Raw genomic sequence first — 21,700 nt, forward strand, 5'->3', positions numbered from 1 at the left:
CATGATTAGGTGAGAGTTGGAGGGGAGGTCCACCCTGCTGCATAAAACACAGCTCATAAAACAGATGCACTCTGGGCCACATTACCTGATTTTTAACGAGGACGATTTGTCTTCTGAGAGGAATTATTTGTTATTAGTATTAGTGGAAGAAGATTGTTTACTTGATTAAACTTTATACCACAACCATTTAAAAACACCCAATTACAAAAAAAACCAAAAACCTGCATTTAAAAAGTACAGAAGCAAAGTAATACCTGAAGAAAATGTATCCAGGTTCACCAAATTGTGGGGATTTACTACTTTTTTTGTTTTATATGATAGTAAATAGTCAATTTTGGGTTGTGAGCAAATTTATTTATCTATTTAGTTTGTTGTTTTACCATTTTCTTACATTTTATAGAACAAAACTATCAATCAATTACCCAAGAAAACGATCTTCAAATTGATAAAGCAAATAATCCCTAGTTTCAGTCCTAATTAAGAGAAAAGAACTCATTGAGAAAGATGGCCCCTGTGATTGGGAAAATATGTGTGATACATTATAAGATTACTGTGATTGAAGGGTTAATGTTTCAGTAGCTCTTTAATGGAGAAGGTGAAGGTGATTTCACATGATTTACATTATTAATAACAACTTCCTCAAATGTAGCCAAAAGTACTTCTTACCACTGACTGTCGGTCCCAGAAAAGCTGCACAGTTCTCAGGTCTGTGCTCACTTTGTTATTTTGTTGCGTTAGAATTAGCGAAATTAAATCAGGACCTCTTTCACTTTTGGAGCCATTTTTTTTTTTCAATCAGGCACCAGTCGGGCCAGCTAAGGGTCTCTTAGGAAAAAGTGGGTGGCGTTGTTGTGTGTCGGCATGGAGAGGCGCAGAGCGACTCGGCTGCAGCGGCTCCTAATGTGATGACAGCTGATTGTACCGACACAGAGCCTGGACCGCACAGTCACCTTCCTCTGTCAACATGTTCCTGTGACCCTCACGCCCAAATACAGCGGCTCCTCTCGGGAATAATGGTCCTGCGCTCCGCTCCGAAGCTGCGGGAAGTGTAGCTGCTGAAAAGTTGTGTCGCGGAGAGAAAAAAAAAAAAGCAGCTCCTGCGCCACCACATCACCAGGCTGAAGAAGTTGGATATCTTGTCTGACTGGATCAAACGGCCCACATTTTCCCCACTGCACGATCAGACACTTTACAGGTAAGAAAAACACCCAGAAAACAAGCACCGTTGACGCTTTCTCCTCTCACAGCGCTGGGGGGGGACTGGAGAAGCGCACATTATGGGATAAAAAAAAAGATAAAGTTACAACAAGAACACATGCTTTTACTTTTTACTTTATTAGACAGGAGAGCAAGAACACTGCAGTTTCCTCTGTTATACTCAACAGGATAGTTTTCTACTGGAATAATCAGTTTAATAATCAGTGCTGGCAGTCTTTTTTTTTTTTTTTTGGGGGGGGGGGGGTACTTTGGACTGGATTTATCCTCCACACAGACCTCAGAGCAGCAGCCTCACACACACACACACACACACACACACACACACGAGGTTGACTGACCAGTGACGTGAGCTGCATGAAGGATGGCAGTGAACACAAGTGCTGCACACCCAATAGTCCTGTATGTCTGTCTGTCTGTCTGTCTGTCTGTCTTTCTGTCTGTCTGCCTGTCTGCCTGCCTGTCTGTGTGCGTGTGTGTCTGTCTGTCTGTCTGTCTGTCTCTCTGTGTGTGTGTGTGTGTGTGTGTGTGTGTGTGTGTGTGTGTGTGTGTCACCTGTGGCCACTGCGGTCAGTTGTTCCACCATGTGAGAGAGGGAGAGACAAACACACACACACACACACACACAGGAAATGATCTGTCGACACACACACACTATGGTGGTCTGGTCATGAGCACTGTTCTGATCTGTTCTCCTCTGTTATGTTCACTTCTGTTCTGTTTCATTCAATTCTGTTAAAGTCTATTATATTCTATTCTCTTTAATTCAGTTCTATTTTATTCTATTGGTTGAATCCTTCTATTCTATTCTATTTATTTCTGGTCTGTGCTATTCTATTGTATATTGTTCTGTTTCATGCCTGTGTTCATTATGCCTTTTCTGGAAAATCAATTTTGGAACAAGATGCAACATTCAACTAACAGTTTACTATTACCAGTTTAGGACTCCTGTAGATGCAGACACAGATACCACAGATACTGATACAGATACCACAGTGTAAACGGTGGAGCAAAATCCCATTATTACATATACTTATATTTTCAGATGAAATTCAGTGGGTTGTATTCCTTTTTATTATTTTATCACATTCTGTACTTTGTAAAATCAGTGCATTAATTATGTTTGCTCCTCTCTGTTCAGCTAGGTCACCCTATTCTATTCTGTTCTGTTTGGCCTATACTCTATTTATATTCTGGTCTTATTTGACAGTATTGGAATCATTAGCACACTACTGCTCCAGTTTGACATTGGTCCATCAGGCATAGTACTGTACAGCGAATGATCAGAGCGCAGGGTAAATACCAAATTAGTGTAGATACAAACATTGCAGCGGTAGTGAAATGTATTTTATAGACAGAAACTATATGAGCTGTTTATAGGGTCTGTAGGTTTTTTTTTTTTTAGTAATGTGGTTGACTCAGTCACTTGGCACAAAGACTGAAGCTGAATTATATCCAGTTTGTCATTTGAACTGAATCAGCTATCCAGACTTACAGAAACAGGATGGTGTGCTAGAAATTCTACATACAGTATGCACCGTAGTATGGACCAAACTTAATCTACTAGAGAACCACATACACACATATACATCGCTATTCAACATTTCATTCTCATTAGTTAGTAGAGCAGATTGTTGATACTGTCAGAACAGACCTGATGCACATGTTTTCAGAGTAGCTTAATTGCCTCCATTCCTCTTCCTCGGCGTTTATCTCTGTACTGTATGTTGTTGAGCCACGAGATGCTCTGGTGATGGTACGATTGGCAATACAATACTGTATGTGTGTGAAATCCAAATGTGTTGCCTCATAGTGGCAAAAAATACAACAATATATGTGCACACATATGTAAACTTAAATGAGCAGTAATGCATTTTGTATTCTGTATTTTACTTGGTTCTAATCCATATATGTTATCCGCACTGAATTGTTAAATGCAGGTCTTCAATCCATCCACACTGCTGTCAGGATATCAGTACTTACTCCACCAACACCACTTTTGGTTCTGCTGCAGCGGGTTAAAGTGTTTTGGCACTGGCACACACCATAAATGCTTTTCTAGTTTTCATTGCCTGCAGGAAGCAAAACCTCCAATCCTAACGTGAAAATGAGTCCATGACTTGTTCTCTCTCGTGTAATACCAGGCCTATACATGACTAATGTAGTACCAGGCCTATACATGACTGTCTATTTTACCATTCCCTTCGTCTGTGTCATTCTTGGCAAACGTCTTGATGTCTGCTTCTGCTTCTTTTTAACCACTACCAGCCTTAATCAAGGATATCTTTTTCTCCTCTGTTGTCCTGGTCAGGATTTTAGATGCACATAAACATCCTACACACTGAAATATTTATCACTTGCAGCAGGGTCCTGTATCAGCACTCACAGAAACTTGAGACGTTTGTGTCTGTTTGCATGTGTTATATGTCACAAACACTGTGCAGTAGCTGTCCCCATAAATCCAGTGAAACATAGATGATGGGATATTATTGTAGCTGTAACCAACCAAAGGCGCTCCCAAGTTACAGCAGCAGAACAGAATGTCAAGCAGATTTAGGGAAAAACAGGAAAATTCAATTTATCATCTTATTATGCAACAGGACATCACTTAAGAGAGTAAAAGATGACATTCCTTACGTTCTTTGCTGGCAGTACGGTATTAGTTAGCTTGGCTCAATGGGCAGGAAAAGGCAGGAGAATTAATTTGATGTGAACTGCTGTGAAAGGGGGAGCGGGTGAATTTAGTGCTAATGTGAGCAGAGACAGAGAAGAAAAGAGTGAGCGCATGCACATCTTACCAGTTACCTTCCTCCGCTGGGAAATGACAGCATAGTGATGGTGATTATTATGATGCAAACCTTAACTGACACATGGACCTTTTGCAGAGCTTATATAAGTTTATCATGTGGCTCATTGTATCAGAGAGATCAGATGAGCCGAATAAGTGTAATAGTACTTTTTTTTTGTTTTCATAGACAAAATAGTGGAGTTTCCCAAGGTTCGATAGACAGACAATAAGTTGAACATGCTTCCAATAAGACTGGATCTGCAATGACTAGTTAATGCAATGATGAGACGATCGACAGATCAGCAGCAGAAATTCCCAATTCTCAAATGTATAAATTTGCTGCTTTTCTTGGACATTTTCACTGTTTTCTAATGTTTTATAGACCAAATGATTAAACAGTTAATTGAGAGAATAATCTGCTGATTAGTTGGTAACAAAAATAATTGCTAGATGCAGCCCAACATAGTTTACCACCAAGGCACAGCTCTCTGCCCAGCTAGTTAGCTGGAACTGTCAAAGACAACGTGGCACTGGGTAGATGGCAAATTAATTAGATGAGTGGCAAAAATTTGGTTTGGCAGACTTAAAAGGCCCATAAATACCATCCACCTTAGCTAATGATCCTTTGGCACCATACACCATATATAGAGATACTTTGCAGTTTACTTGTGAGTGACTTGAGACTCAGAGCTGGACTTTGCTCCACTACGATCATTCTCCAAACTTATTAATGTCAAATAAGAGAGCAGTTTTATTATCTTGTAAAAATTTTATGTTACATTTAAAATGTGCAATCTCTGTGGGGAGATTTGTTGAGCTTTTACACCCCTAAAAGCTTTGTTTAATCACGTACAATTATTTCTGAAACAGAGGCCAAACCATCTTTGCTTCCTCATGTATTTACATGTTAATATGTGACCATTACGAGATCAATTTTGCTGAATTCAAATGCAGCTGATGTTACCAGCCTCTGCCTAGATTATGTTGTCCCCAGAGTTATTAACAAAACTCATCTGAGCAGGCTAGGTTTTACCATCGTGGCAGTCTTCTGTCGATGTCCTCAGTTCACCCTGAGTTGTCTAAAACTCTGGGAAGATGATGTGAGAGTGTTGCGTTTTGATGATTTTTCCTGAAAACAGCATCCTTATATCGCCCTCCATAAACTGATCATGTTTCTGCAGGCATGTCATGACGTGATTCCAAGGGAGAGATCAGTTATGTAACAGCTCATATGAAAACTATTAGGGCTCAGCCATGTTTGAAGGGGGCGGCATATCCTCAGGCACCTCTGGGGTCCTCCCAGGGAAAACCCTCTGCCGTCCTAACAGATCCTTGTATCCGTGACAACACAGCTCAGACATGTGAGCTGTCCTCCTCACTGTGGAAATGTTTATGCAAAGGGGCAGTTCCACCCAGTGTGTGTGTGTGTGTGTCATAGATGCCATTGATATTCAACACGTGGTTTACTTGAGAAAGGAGTGCAGAAACAAATATGTCAGTGAAAGAGGTGTATACAACAAAATAAAAAGGATGAGATGGAGTCCAAAAAATAAGCACATTCCAGTAACGAATACCTGTGTGCCCGCCAAGCTGCAGACGTCCCGGAAAGTAAAGTGAATGTAAAAGTGAAGACGAAGGTGGATTAGGAGCTATTCATGAATCTCTCCAGTCTTTTTCCACAGACCCACCCAGGGTTTTCCCCTACGTTCATGTAGCAGCAGCAACACAACTTGAAATGTTCCTCCTAGTGTTGGAAAAGTTACAATCAGCATTTTTTTTATAAGAAGTATCACAAGTAGAGCTGCTCATGACCAAAGATTTTTGTAGCCAACTAGGAAAGTCAAGTCATTAGTCAACTAGTCATCACGCATTTATGATATTAATTGGATTATTTAAATACAGATTTTTTTTTTTTGGTCACCCCTGGCTCACTTGCTAGAACGCGTAATGTTAAGGCTTTGTCCTTACCGCAGTGGCCCGGGTTCAAATCATGTCTAATCAAGCATTAAAAAGATGCAAAAAAAAACCCTTACTATAGTACATCAGATATTGGTTCAAGTTCCAGATCTTAGAAAGAATGTAGTAGGAAACATTGTGCTACATTACAAAGAAATACAAAACCCTAACAATTAGCCTTTAAAATATAACTTTTACAAGTGCACGCACCCAGTGAACCGTATGTTAACGACACCGGCGAAGGTGGTAATAATTCTGAACGTAAAAACCACCAAGGAGACATTCTGAATATACACAGTCCAGCTACATACTGTAGGTTTTGTAGACCCGATTTTGGTGTAGCTTGTGAATGGAGTTTCTTTTTTTCTGCGACCAACCGACCAATGAAAACTTCTGGTGGACTATAGGGGGCAGCCCTGATTTTAACTAGTATAAATAAAGCAATAAGCAGACTAGAATCCTTAGATTTACATAGAAATGCAGTTTACTATTGTTTGAATCAACCACTTTTTATTCCTAAAGGAGATCCAAACAAGACAGGACAGGACGGCTGTAGAAGTACAGAGGTGTGGAAGGTGATTTAGAGGAGCTTGTCCTGCCCTGTCTCAGCTCATTGTTAGCCAAGAAAGCTGCTTTGCAGGACCTGACTTGGCTAACCAGGAATTACTTTTATAGTTGTGCTATATTTGGACAACCCTCCCAGTGTAGCATATGTTTTATCTGGGGCCAGTAGGAGAAGCGAGTGTCATCCACAATTATCTGTGAGTTCTGTGAGACAAGCAACATAGCAGATATATGATCAACACACATTTTCAGTTTTAAGCAACAGTTTGGGGAAAATAGCTTATTCACTTCCTTGTTAAGATCAAAACCACTGTATACCTGCCCATTCAATGTGAGGTTACCACCAGCTTGTGGTTAGCATATCTTAACAGCCTGTTAACGGTCTCTGTCTAAAGGTAACAAAAACTGCCTGCCAGCAACTCCAAAGCTCACTAATTAACCATGATATCTCATTTGATTCTGAATGTAAACTGAAGTGTAAAAACAATACACTTTGATGACAAGAAGTCACCGCTCCTGACCAAGAAATAGTGAATTACTGACTTAATGGTAAAATAACAGCAATAATTTGATAAAGTCGTGTATTGAATTGATTAACAGTCCCAGAGCTGGTAAATGTGTAAAGTGTCATTTGGCTGACAATGAGCTGGATGACATGCAGAGAGCTCTCAATGCAGGTGACACAAATTTAAAAATTGTTCATTTCTATATTGTACCAACATTTTTACGACACGAAGCAGGTTGAAAATCAGAAAAGTATCCCCTTAATGTGGACAGTATTTAGTTAGAAATGTCAGTATGAAAGGAAAAGACAACATTGGTCAGACGCATTCTCAAACTAATTGTAACCCTCAGCATTCAGTTTGGGCTATTTTAAATAAAAGGAAAAGTCCTTCCTGTCTCTTAATGTAAGCGATTCAACTTCATGGTGGCCCTGTGAAAAAATAGCCTTTGTTACTTTCCACTACAGTGATTGTTTGTATTGAAATGCAGAGCTGGCAGGTTGCTGTACAGTACAGAATGTCTGCATGCTTCAGCCATCTCTGTATGCGTTTGCTGTTCGCATGTTTGAGTGTTCCACTCGCCAAACATTTCAACAGAGTTTGGCGTCTTTAGGCATTTGACTTGCCAGATGTGTTCTTTTTATCCAGCTGGCTGAGGCAACATAGTGCTGCCTCATCTGGATGAAATGCACTTTAAAACCAGACTGTTCCCTTCCCCATCCTGCCTTTTACTTGTTTAGAGCAATAACATCAGAACACAATGTGGCACCATGCTATATTTAAATTTTTAGATATATATGAGGAGAAGGAGGAGTTTACAAGATAAATAGAAATGAGATAACCTGGAAATATTGTGAATTTAGGATGGCTGGCATGCAACAAAGGCCCTGGGCTGCATTTGAATCCAGAAAATGAACAAACAAATAATCGATTAAGCTCTAGAGTGACTAGATTAGACCACCAAGCGACTAGAACATCCTAAACCAAATCATTTCAAATGTTTTTTGCGCATGTATACTGTTTGACAAACTGTTGACCAGACACAGAGCATAAAGTTTTTATGTTAGCTCAGATCATTTTTGCCAGTCATGACATTTATTTGTCAGTGCTGTTGTAAAGAAAGAAAAAAACTAAACAAAACTCATGTCTGAATTGATTGTCATCGTGCTAAAGTGGGTCTGCGAGGCCTGACTGTCCAAACAGATGGTTAGAAAACCACATGAGTTGTGTTGACAACTGTCAGCCGTACAGAGCCTTCACATCCTCCCCCTCCTCGTCCCCCATCGCATGTGCTGAAAGACTAGACGGTCAAGAGAAAAGCAACAGATGTCCCACAGTTTTTAATACCCAGAACCGTCCACTGGCTGGTCACCTGTTTTGGTGATGTTGTTTAGGGGTGAATGCGTTTTAGAGGACTCAGCATTCTGGACGGGAGGACAACAGAACGAGTTCCCAGTAAACAATCGGTATCAAAAGACATCAGCTGTGACCCAGCCCGCTCCAGAGGATTCTGTGTGTGTGTGTGTGTGTGTGTGTGTGTGTGTGTGTGTGTGTGTGTGTGTGTGTGTGTGTGTGTGTGTGTGTGTGTGTGTGTGTGTGTGTGTGTGTGTGTGTGTGTGTGTGTGTGTGTGTGTGTGTGTGTGTGTGTGTGTTGACATCCATGCGCAGGCACGTGCCAGTCTGCCACCTCGGTGTATCTGAATAGGATGAATGGCACATTGGTCGTGCATCAGTGTGAGCCTCGTCCTGGCAGGCAGACAGATAATGAGGCAGCAGCTTCATTGTTGGCATCAGATGACCGTGTTCAATAAAAGGCACAGGCAGTCAGCAGATCCACTCTGTACGCACATTAACAACATGTTTCACTGACGGGGGGCAAACTTGAGATGCCTTGCAGCAATGGCAATGCCCAGTGAGGACAGTTATGCAGTTATAGGTTATAAGATAATTATGCCATTTGAATTGAAATAATTTTCTATATAATGAAGGATAGGTGTGTATTTTTGGTGTACATAGTCTTATAAAGATATGATGGTAGCAAGTGTCACCAATTTACTTTGTATCTAATAGTTCTAAATCTTAAATTGCCGTGTTTCAATAAAAAAAACGACAAACTTTTCTCATTTATTGAAACGTTACGTAAGGATCATTTTTGGGCAGGTCTAAATAGAACAGATACTTTCGTCAACATTAATTATCAACAGCTGAGTCAATCTGAAGCCAACAGTTGTCATTATTATGTTGTTTTTAACTGTCTCATGTTACAGCTTCATAAGACACCGTTTATGTAACTGATATAGGAGCTCTTGTGATTTGAAAATTACACTCTTAACTGTGAATTTTATTTTAAAGTGAATGATCCTTAAACCCCCAAGTATGTTTTTTTTTTTCTTTTACTTTTAAAAGTCACTAATCCTAATATTAGAGAAAAAGAGGATGAATGTCTTTAAAGGTGAATGAATTAGCAAAATTGTTCTACATGCAGGTATTCTCAAAGTGGCTCTCAGTGTCATTTTTGTGGATGCTGCAGGTGTAGTTCAGCAGGCAGACTCTAGTTACTGTGATTTCTTCCTCTTCAGACTGCCGTCATAAATTCATCGGATATAATTTTTATGTAGATTGATTTGCGTAATCCGTTTGCATTAAGTGGAGTGACAAGACAGAAGTTTTCTTTTGATATCAAGTCAACATGGAAACCTGTCTCACCAATACTCATGTAAAATGCTGTTAAATAGTATTTAACAGCAGAGTTCACCATCATCGTTTTAGTGAGTTTCCATGTGAAACTCACTAAAACACATGCACAGATAGTTTAGTAAAGAGTGATGATGGCCCCAGGGCCATGTCTCAGGTCAGACAGTTGGTGCTTTGTCCCACTGTCAGCTGTGAAGTGTGAGTATATATACAGTGTGTGTGTGTGTGTGTGTGTCAGCTGTTGACTGAGCTGTCTGTCGTATTCCTGTTACTTTCTCCAGGACGGTGCCAAGTGGCACACACTAGTCCCAGTCACACTGTCTCATTCACCTTCTCTCCCTAAAAAGTCCTCCTCAGTACTCACTGTTTGTGAATTTATGTCATCAGTCTTATTTAAGCAGCGAGACCTTAAAGTTTGTCTAAAATGTAGGACCCAGTATTCAGGAATTAAATTGAGATTACTGGTAGACAACAGAACACCATGATCACCATTTAAAGATGCAGAATGCTGCCTTGTTTTTTCCGTTAAATTGTCTGTTTGTTCTGAGATACTCAGTCATGATCAGAGTCCTATTGCTTATCAAGACCTCATGAATCATAACAGAAGAGACACACCTGTTTAAGTCTCGTTATGAAGACCTCTCAGTGCAAAATGCCCTTTGTACTGTTCCAAGACTTGTTCTGCAGTTAACACTTCATAGTCCGTTTGATTTATGAACTCAGTAGGACAAGAATTTGTGGATGGAGCTTTTAGGTTGACATGTATTTTTTTGTGTGCATTTCTAGAATGATGTCTTCCAAGTATAGTAATTTGGAATAATCTGGCACTGGTACGCAATAAATGTGGCTGAAATATTTCCTCCAGACTAGCCTGCTACTCTGGACGTGATCCCATTTTTTTCCCCTCTTTTTCCCCAAATCCAAACCAACTCTGAGACTACAGCCACGCCAGCAGCACTGTGAGGCTGTGCATCGGTGCTTTGGGCTAAATGCTAATATTAGCAGTGTTAAAATGCTGATGATTTGCACGTGTAATATTTATCATGATCACCATCTTGGTTTAGTTTTAGCATGTTACCATTTATGAATTAACACTAACACACAACATTAAATAAGGCTGAAGCTGATGTTAATGTCATTAATCATATAAACCAAAGTAATGGATGAAAAGAAATTTTACCCTGATGATGACATTAGAGGAAAAGGCAAAATATGTATTCTGTATGTATCCTCTGGAGACCTTGAATATATGTTTCAAATTTCACGAGAGTCCATCTAGTAGTTGTTTAGACATTTCACTCTGTGCCACAAATGTCAACCTCGTGATGAGGAGACATCAGGGTATCACCAGAGTCATTAGGATTCATCCTCTGGGGAGCATGAATGTTGGCAAAAAGATATTGGTGAGATATTTCAGTTTGGACCAAAGTGGTGGAGCGATCAACTGACCAAAAGCTGCAAGCATGATTAAATATATTGTGATTTTGATTGTGTCAACATGAGACAGACCTACATGGAAACCACTGCACTGTAACACATTCAAGAGACACACAAATGAATGTAAGAACTATTCATGTTGTCACTCATGTGACACTGAATCATTTTAGTATCTGTCGCTATTTGCATTTCTTGATGGAAGCACAATCAGATTTATTTATTGAGGGAACTAGATTCATGGAGCTCTTTTTAGCACTTTCTAGAGCTTCTTTTTATGCGCCAGCTGTCCAGTGTAAAATTTTATGTTCAACTCCTGTATGATGCTGCAGCATCATTGGAAAACGAAGCAGCGTTACCGCCAGGCAACTTTGCCAATGCTGTCATCTGCCAGAGCAGGGTGTAAAAGTCACCAAGCACAGGGGCCACTGACACACTGACAGAGCCATAAATAACACTAAGGAGCTTGTCTGGTTGGATGCAGATCTGAGGATTAACTTCAAGAAAGCTGCTGCAGCAGCCCAGTGTCTCTATGCAGGTCCTGGCACTGTAGTCAAGCGTGAAAAGAGGTTTGGTTTAGTGGGCGCTGGTTGTAGGTTCAGCTGTAGTTGGCAGGCTGGAGCGGACAAGATAGATCTAGTTGGGTGGTGGAATGTGGTAAATTTGACACATGTACTGTTAATTTTCATAACATACATAATTACTACTACTACTACTTACTACTGAACAAATGACTGAATTCTACAGATAGATTTCACAGTGTGTCCTTAGACATTGTGTTTCATCTCACAGAAAAACAGAAAAAACTTGTAATCCAATCGTGATTTAATTTATTTACATTTATCATGTAAATAGCAAGAAAAAGGAACGAATGAAAACACAAAAAGCCATCACTGATTTTCACTTATTTAATTAAATTAAAAAATAATAAAAAAACAGCATACTGTTTTGTTTCAGGTTAATCCGTGAGTAGTTAGTCACATAGGTCCATAGGTGCAAGCGACAAACACAACTGTAAGTCTCCGAGCTTTGGAAAGCCCAGTTTTATACCAGTAGTGAAATTTCAAAATGCAAATCAAAGGCCAAGTTGTAAAAGGATGCTTACCCCTGTGGTTTGTAATGTCTTTCTGCTACATATGGAGTGACCTTCTCTCATGACCTTTCCTTTTTTACCTTTTGCTCTCTAAGAGGGATATGAGTTATCTTCATTTACGTCTAATCTGCCAAACACACACATCCAGGCATTTCCGTCTACACCTTCATCCACCTAAAATGTGGATCTGTTTACGGGATTTCTTTGTACTGCAATGACAATACAGGCTATTCTATTCTATTCTAATCTGTTTCATAAACCTCACAACAGGTGAAGTTGTGAGTTGTTGGGTAGATCATTATCACTCACAGCTCTTCAGATACCTGCTGCTTGATTTGAACTGAGGATGAGCAGATGCAGTATTTTTCACCCTTCTCTTGTCGAAAGAATAAGGACATTAAAAAGCATCGCATTTCATGATTAAATTTTTTAGTTTAATTGATAATAACAAAAAACAACATTTCATTGAATAAAATGGATGCATAACCTGTTTGTTCTCATTGCCTGCAGTGTTGTTCAGCCTCTACTCTCCACCTCCTGTTGGCTTGCATTAGTTAATGCCTTGGCTTGGGTTTCACTGTGGCTTTAACACTATGTGGTGTTGGTTCACAACTTCACTGAACTGTGAACACCAGCTGCTTTTGTTAGGCAAAACAGTACTGCTTAACCTTGAGTGAGAAGCAAGCAACCACCCAAACACACACACACACACACACACACACACACACACACACACACTCAGACATTTCTTCCTTTCTTCTGTTAATGCTGGTCATTGGCCCCTTGTTATCCACCTCCACAGCCACATCCAGGACAACCTGAGCCATGTCCGTCCCCAGAGACGGTGGCACTGAGCTGGGCTAGAGTCCTATTCCTCTCCCCCCTCTGCTCCATCGGCCCACTTAACAGAGGCCCCATTGACTGAGGCAAACTACAGCCCTCTTCTCTCATTCCCCTTCTCTTTCAGCGTGTCCATCCCCACCTGTGGTTAGTCTGTCTCCAGATAATGATCCACAAGGGCTGGTTTTTGTGTGTGTTTTTCTCATCTTGCTGATAGTTGAACTAGTCAGAGATTGCACACAAATTAGAATAATTTTCTGAAGTTTTATGTCAGTTAAAGAGATGAATGTAGTTGGTTTCCAATTATAAAGCTTCCTCTCTCACACATACTTATATTGTTGATGTGCATTTATATTTCTTGCATGCCAGTTATCAGCAATTGTAACATATGTGCAGTATTAGACAAGAATACACACAGAAAAACATCCAAATACATTATTAGTTTCCCAAAACTTCCAACCAGAAGTTACGAATTTTACCCATGATTGGAGTAGCAGGATGTTCATTTAGAATGAGCAAGATTTGGTAAATGTGGTTTATTCCAAAATAAAGCTAAGATCAGTATCCTTCTGGGTATATATTCATTCAGCTGATGTATTCATTTAATTAAACCAACTAGTAGGTAATGAAAAGATGTGAGAAGGGATGAGGAAGTGAGCAACGGATTAGATCTCAGACAATCTCAGCGCCTCAACAGAAAACAAGATGTTAAATGATCAACTAATTTCTAAATTTATTGCTTAGTACTGAACAAGCAAAGAGAGGTCAAAACAGTGGCTTATTATGGTGACTGGAAAGTCTAAGACTAATTATGTGAAGGCACACAGGTCAAAGGTCAGAGATAAGACTCAGTAGGTAGAAACACTCCAGCCACCCAGAATGCACAGAGCTGTTGTTACTGTACATCCCTAATCCTCGTCTCCTCGGGAGAAAGCAGAGAAACAGGAGAAGGATCGAAGAGTGCTGAGGAATGTCCTTCAGCCTTCTTAAGTACAGCTCTCTCTTTTGCTTTTCTCGTTCTTTTCTCTCTCCTTTTTATTGCAGGTTTCTCACGCTCTCACTTCCCCTTTCATTTGGTGGTGTTTCCCGACAGCTTACTCTGTCTGTCATTTGTTAATTGGCGAGGATTTTCAATAGAGCCACTGTGCCTGGTTTAGAAAACTGAGACATGTTACTTTATGGGAAAGATATCTGCATTTTAAAGCACTTAGCACTCATCGTCATCTTCTAACGTTTTTTTATCTAGTCGCCATTCTGTGTGAATCTTTGAGGCATTTTTCATATAAAACATTGTAGGAATTATCTCATAATCTCTCTGTCTCTCTTCTTTACCTCTACAGGTTATGAGTGATGGAATCGGGTTCAGTGGTGCGTGCCGTGTTTGAGTTTCTCCCCAGCGTCTCAGAGGAGCTGCCGCTCTTCACTGGTGATGTCATCGAGGTGCTCAGTGTCCTGGATGAGTTTTGGTTGCTTGGTAACAAAGATGGCGTCACAGGTAAGGTGTCAGGTGTCATTATTACTATAAACAACCCAACATGGTTAATTATTTTTGTAAAGAAGTTGCTGTTTGCTCACACAAATTACTTCTGCCTAATGAAAAAAACAGCCTCCTTTAGCTTATTGATTAAAAAAAAACAAGCCACATGGGAAACTGAGTGATTTATTGGGCTTTGGTGTTAAAGTGTGCATGTGTGCGCACTTCAAACAATTTGTACTTGGAATGGCAAATGATGCAGTCCAGCGATGCTTTGTAATAATTGTTGACATGCTCTGGTTCACGTCCTCTCTGAGTTTTGTAATGCGTTACATAATAAGCCCTGGACAGGCCGTTTTTAGGGGGCAGGGTTTAGAAGGCGCATGGGATTAAAAATGGAAAATTTATATGCCCTTTCGAAAGACTGATGATTAAGAAAAATTAATGAAAACTGCTCTGAAAAGTGAGGAATTAAGTACTGCAGATATTGCTTTCATAATTAAGTTCTAACACATTAAATGGAGTTTGTTTCGCTTGATGTTCAACTGTACATTTTGCATAGAAAATGGTGAAAGATCACAAGGCATTCTGGACAAGATGTGCCCCTTAGCGTAAATCATTGCTGCCTCTGCCCTTGAAGGGTCGAGCTCACAGAAATCCACTTACGTTTTCAAAGACCTGATCGTCACTTAAGAGGAGAAAGGGGATTCTGTCAGAAGCAGATGGGAAGTCGATGTGGGCTTCTGCTCCTGGAGAAGACGGATGATATCAATCCATTTATGACATTATGCCTTTGTGACATACATTCTTTTACAGTCTATTCAAAATAACATCTTTTCATTATGCAGGCTGATACTTCTTATTATACTTTATTCTACTTATGTCCATGCGTGGTATATCCATTATTCCCTATAAGTTTTCAATTCAAAGTAAAAAAAAAAAAAAGAAAAAGAAAACTAGTGCAGCCTTTACCCCCTGTAGTATGTCTGTGAAGAGGTGTCAGGGATATGCTGGATGTGTTTTTCATTGTGTTCATTGTCGTCATCCTTTTGTGTTCGTACTGTCTCCCGTCTTCAGGTCAGTTTCCCAGCACCTTTGTGGAAGAGGTTACCATTCCCAGCACCAAGCCTGGAGACAGACTGTATGTGTGCATCAATGATTTCAGCTCAGCAGAGCCGGGCAACCTGCCCCTGAAGAGAGGTACGGACATACTGCGTGCACTCTTACAGACAATGATGACTATTAAAGTAATAATTAATGTATGACTCACCGTTATAGCTCTTAGGATATAGCTCCTAGTTATAAAACATGAAGACTTTGATCAGAGCGCATGTGGCCTTTGTCATCTGTTGTTTGAAAGATGTTTTGCACAAGATACTTGGTGTGACTGAATCCAAACACTGTTTTAAATAGCACTACTGTTAACTCTAACGGCTCATGTTTTCTCACTTAGCTTAACGCTACTTGTTGATGTCGCTGTGCTCAGGTAAATTGTTTGTTTGGTGTTGTATTGTAGTTGTGTTGCGTCGGACATTGTGACCTCACTGATGCCTCGTCTCCACCACTACGAACTGGGGCCCATGCTACATTAATTTGAATGTGGCCAGAAATAAAACTCGAACAATGGGAGTGAAAAACTTCATTTTTTTCTACAAATCACACTGTGACAAAGCAAGTCATCACTGCATTGATCATAGTGGATGGAGACAAGGCACTGGTTTTCCTTGATGGCATCCTCTCTGACAGGGAATTTTTTTTGTCATTTTAAATGAACATAAATAACCCAGAGATAAAAACAAATTAGCAAATGATCAAACCTTTCGTGTCACTCTGCTGTCTGATAGAGCTTCTCTGGAAAATACATTAGAAAAGAGGGTAAAAGTCATTCGGTGCACCCAGAGGAAAGCTGGAACTGATGCCACGACGTAGGAGTCTTACATTCACAGTCAGCTACTATCTGATTTTGTATTATGTGGTTTCTAGTTTGGGAAACCGCTCATATACATATGACCTGTTTTATTTAAAGCCATGAAAGTTTTTATTTAACCTTTTTGATTCTTATAGGGGATGCATCCCAAATGCTCCAATTTTGGTTTAGATATTGATTGAATAATCTTATGAAGATAAAGAAAGAGATGGATTTTTAAAGTAAGAACATGTCTGTTTTTCCTTCTCAGCTCCTGAACAGAATAAAAACATGTTGCGCTGTGTTAAACAGTGAACAGTGAATCTGAATTCTAGGTTTTGGTAGTTTATTGCTCCACAGTAATTAAACCGAATCTCTTTTATTAAAAGAAAAAAATGTCACTTGTGACAAGCTAATCAGTAATATTTTCTCTTTTAAAGCCATCTGTATTATTTGGGCCTGCTGTTTTGATATCTTTACCTGACATCTCTCATAGTCATAGTTTTCTTTTTTAAACTGGAGAACTTTCTGCTATGATGTTCTCTTGAACAAAACAAGAAGACTTCTCTACGTGGCTAAAGATATAAAATATGGTAAAACCATGGCAGATTGTCTGCAGGGAAATTTATTGTTACAGCAGCTATTAAAGTCTGTTCCCTAAACTCCCCACTAGATGTCCCCAGATGCCAAACTGAAACCTACACACACTCCAGCTGACTTTTTGTTTTCATTTTACATTCCTCAGTTGTCTCACATGATTACATTAGTGTTTTTTTTTTTTCATTCAACAATACTCTCAGGCATACAACACTGTTGTACTGATGTTTGCAGAGATCATTTATGTCGATAAAAGCTTTTATTGTTGGCTTCTAATGGCGTTAGACTCACTATTAGTTGTAGTCGTAGTAGTTGAAGTATTTAGAATTAAACTGTGCCAAAAAGTTGATTTTAACAAAATCAATGTTTTAACTTTAGTGAAACACGTGTGACTGTGTTAAAGCATGTTTAGTGTATAATAGGAACTCATCAGTTTGCTCTTCAGTATTCCCACTTATGTCAAATAATTAATCAACAATTCATTCAGTTTCCTTTTATCATACATGAACAATTCTTATTTTATTTTGATGTGATTTTGCTTCTACCCATGACCAAATTCACTCAACAACAATGTTTCAGTAATTTTTATGTTGTCATAGATAAATAAACACTTCTTGGATCATAGGAAACAGTGATTTACTGGCCATCTGAGAGGTGAAATGTTCGTTTCCAGTATGATTTTCCATAGTCCATATTGGCTGTGCTCCAGCTTTGGGTCCAGTCACAATGGGAGGTGGAGCCGCAGGTCTTTGGAATGTGACCCCCATGACTTCTGGCTAACCAGTCAACATATCTATAATCCCTGATTCCCAAGATAAATTAGCAGCACTGTGGGCCGCAGTCCAGTCATTAAGAATGCAAAAATAAAGGAAATCTCAAATAACTTGTGAATTTGCTGAGATGCAATGTAACCTGAATGCAAAGATTTTGAAAAAAATGTGTAAATTTCTCTGTACTTTATCACAATTAAATTCATGTGAAACCAAGTGAGTTTAATTAGTTCTTTTCAGTCCAGTTAAATTAAACTTTTATCCCCAGCAGTGCAAAGTATGTGGAAAAGTGAAAACAATTCAACTATCAAGCTCTCTGCCAGGCACACCTTTTGGCTGCCCTGCAGGGAGCAACTACAGGCCTGTTCTTTGTTTGAATAACTGGCTAGCTGGTTAAATTAGAGAACCAGAAGAATATAGATTGATTAGAGCAACCAGCAGGGCAGCTTGTGTCTGGTGCCATTACCTTCGTACCTTGAAGCTTTCCCACTTTGTCTCTTTGCATCTCTCTAAGTGCTTACAGCTTCCTTCTTATCTGTTTTGTTACATGACACGTGAAGTAGAACTTCTTATTTATCATTCAGCTGTAACTTAAAACATTTTGCTTTAGATATGATTCATATCAGTAATGTGAATAGTAATGTGATTTTCTTAATTCTGTGTCTCTCTAGGTGATGTGGTAGTCGGAGAGGCAGGAGGGTCCATGAACCTTGGGGAAACCTGGCAGCGTGGTTGTAATGCCTGGGGTGTCCGTGGTCTCTTCCCCACATCATGCGTGAAGGAGCTGAACCTTTCAGGTCGCTCCAGGCAGCTGTCTGAACGCTCAGCTCAGGCTCAGGCTTCAGAGCTCCCACCTTACGCCCTGGGCCAGGCCCGGGCCTTAATGAACCTGCATGCGCAGCTCAATGAGGAGCTGGACTTCCGCGAAGGAGACTTGATCATCATCACCGGCCTGCCGGAGCCGGGCTGGTTCCAGGGGGAGCTGGACGGCCGCAGGGGCATCTTCCCAGAGGGGTTTGTGGAGCTCCTGGGTCCCCTCAGATCTCCTCAGGAGCCCATTGACTGCCCATATTTGAGCAATGATTCTGAGCAATTTAACTACGAGGACGATGCAGGAGAGGCCACAGAGGAGGAAGGGGCAGAAGAAGGAGAGGTTTTTCTGAGAGACGAGGAGGAGCAGAAGGAGACTGTATTACAAGAAGAGGAAGAGGAGGCAGGCGGTGTCTATGTAGTGGCACTGTATGAGTTTCGGGCCATGGAACCAGGTGAGTTGGACTTTGATATGGGGGATCGCATACGTGTTATCAGCACTTTGGAAGATGGTTGGCTGGAGGGAGAGCTGCGTGGGAGACGTGGTATTTTTCCTCACCGCTTTGTTAAAATAGAGGATGACGGGCAGAAAACTGCAGAGGAAACAAATGTTGAACCAGAAGAAGACAAGGAGAACAGCTGTGCTTCTGAATACAGCTCAGACCATTTATGTCCCAATGGGCCAGAGAATGGTCCTGAGTGGAAGTATGAGGATTATACAGTGTGGGACCTGGACTACTTTGAAAGGACTGAGGAGCAGAGGTTGCAAAGTGAAAACAAAAGCAGTGGGAACAACAGAGGACAGAGAGATGTGGGAAGCAGGCCTGACTCTCGGCCGCATAGACCCCTAGCCCCAGCACAGAGGAGGCCCGAGAGACCGAAATCCACTCCTCCAGCAAGGCCTAGACTCCCATCTCGGCCTAGCCTGCCTGCACGAAGCCGTCAGCACCAAAGGTCATCTTTTGGCGCAGATCGATCCAACTATACTAATGGTAACACTCAGTCCCTACAGTCCAAACTAATCCATAGCCTAACCCTCCCTAGCACTCAGTCTGGTTGGTCTAAAGACAGCAGATACCATCAGAGGCGACCAACGGACGGTAGCAGAGGCGCCAGTCTTGGACAGGCGTTATTTAACCTTGCTCAGAGCCATAAGCAGAAGAAGCTAACACGCCATGCTAGTGTCAGTGATGCTGACATGTTGGTGGGCAGTGCTGAGACACAGCAGCGTTCCCAGCAGACAGTGCGCGGCTACAATGGTATGATGCCAACATCCATCACCTTAGATGCCCTGGCAACCTCAGCCAGTGACCTGGAGACAAAGCTATCCCAGCAGCTCTTCGAGTTTGAGAAAAGCTTGACTACGTCATATAGTGATACTCACATGGGTTCCGGTGCTCCCAGGGACATGTCTTCTGTAGATGATCTAGGCCTGCAATCCCGTATCTCGCGGCACTTTTCCATTCTGGACTACAGCGATGAAAGCGATATCATCCGAGGCTCTTCGCATTCACCTGTTTCACACCTCTTGCAGTCGAACTCTGCCTCCTCCTCACTTGAGAGGCGCAGGACCCTTCGCCCTCCTCCTCCTCGTCCCAGAGTCCTCCGTCCCCCAGCACCACCCGCATACAGACCAGCCCGCCCAGCCCCGCGTCCACCTCCTCGTTTCCCGAGACAAAATACTGCTCCGCCAACCAACAACTCCACCACCAACATCTTCTACACCCCTGACGAACCAGCTGTGAGCGTCCTGGACCAAATAACAGAGGGGCAGACTGAGTTTGGTGACATGGCAGCAGCTCAGGAACATGAAATCCAGTGTCAGCTGGAGGCCGAGCAAGAGCTAGAGAGAGAGATGGAGTTGGAGAATCAGAGACAGAGGGAAGAGGAGGAAAAGTACCAACTGCTGCTACGGCTGCAAGAGGTGGAGCACGACATGGAGGCTTATGCACACACAGCAGAGGAACTCAGGACCATGTTGGAGGAAGAGGAGGATGAGACGGCACGCATGCAAGCCATGGAGAATCTGGAGTTCTGCAACTACACGCTGGAGACACTGGCCCTGGAGCAGCAGCAGCTACAAGGTAAGACTGTTAGGCAGTGGACTGGGAGCGAGAGAAGTACTTTTGAACATTTTATGCCTTTATTAGATAGTTGATAGTAGAGAGATTTGAATAGACAAAGGTCCCAGCTTGGAAATAAACTTGAGGATGTAACAATTTATGGCCTTCAGCCCCTAGATCATTAGGGCAGGAGACCCAAAATTGGATAATTGAATCATGGAACTGGACACCGGTTGGTTTTTCTCATTATAAGTGCCCTAGTTGAAGTTTTCAAATTCCTGAAAGAATTATAATCATTTTTTTAAAAAGGAAAATGCCATTTCATTCTCCAATGTTAGGGTTTGCCGTTTTTCACTGATTTCATTGTAATTTTTGATGTAATGTGGGTTATAAACAGCATCAATCTCTTCCATAGGTAGTGATGCCAACACATTTATATTGTGTAAACAGTGTATGTAAACAGATATCTGTTCTTACCTATATTTGTCATTTGAAATCGCTCATCTTAAACTACCGTCGGAAAGTGAGCGGCAAGCTGCAACAAAGATGTCAGACCTTATCCACATGTTTTCCTTTGGTCTTCCTTTTTCAATTTACAAGTCAGTTGGCCAGTGTAGCAGACGGGGTTAGATGGAAACAAAGCAGAAGAGAAGACAAATAAAGTAGAATTTGTTTTACTTGATGTCATGGTTCACTTCTGAAGCCCTGCAGGTTAGTTCAAAAAGTAATATCCATTCACTGGAGACAAAATGTAATATAGCAGGAATCTAAAAGTGAGCCATCAGCGTTTACCAGATTTCCTCTTTGAGTTGTTATCCCGATCTGAGCACACACACACACACACACACCAGTTATTTAAATTCTACTGAAAACTATGCAAACAAGACATCCCTATTTACCATTCACAATGATCAGCGGAAAGAGGATTGTGTATTTAAATCAAGGGTTATCATAACTTTGCGTGCGTGTGTGTTTGTATGAGCATATTGAGGA

General features: G+C 41.0%; 1 protein-coding gene across 3 annotated transcripts in view; it reads left to right on the top strand.

Moving 5' to 3' along the window:
- The first annotated feature begins 14,425 nt into the window (after nucleotides 1–14,425).
- The window catches only part of dnmbp (dynamin binding protein), a 32,688-nt gene continuing 25,413 nt past the window's right edge, over nucleotides 14,426–21,700 (top strand). For all 3 annotated transcript variants that reach the window (XM_070851330.1, XM_070851331.1, XM_070851332.1), the window contains exons 1-3: nucleotides 14,426–14,582; nucleotides 15,639–15,761; nucleotides 18,506–20,728. In XM_070851330.1, the coding sequence (XP_070707431.1) occupies nucleotides 14,438–14,582; nucleotides 15,639–15,761; nucleotides 18,506–20,728 (2,491 nt within the window). In that variant the 5' untranslated portion in view covers nucleotides 14,426–14,437. The remainder of the gene's footprint in view (nucleotides 14,583–15,638; nucleotides 15,762–18,505; nucleotides 20,729–21,700) is intronic.

The sequence above is a fragment of the Pempheris klunzingeri genome, chromosome 20, assembly GCF_042242105.1.
Source record: "Pempheris klunzingeri isolate RE-2024b chromosome 20, fPemKlu1.hap1, whole genome shotgun sequence".
Taxonomy (NCBI): Eukaryota; Metazoa; Chordata; class Actinopteri; order Acropomatiformes; family Pempheridae; genus Pempheris; species Pempheris klunzingeri.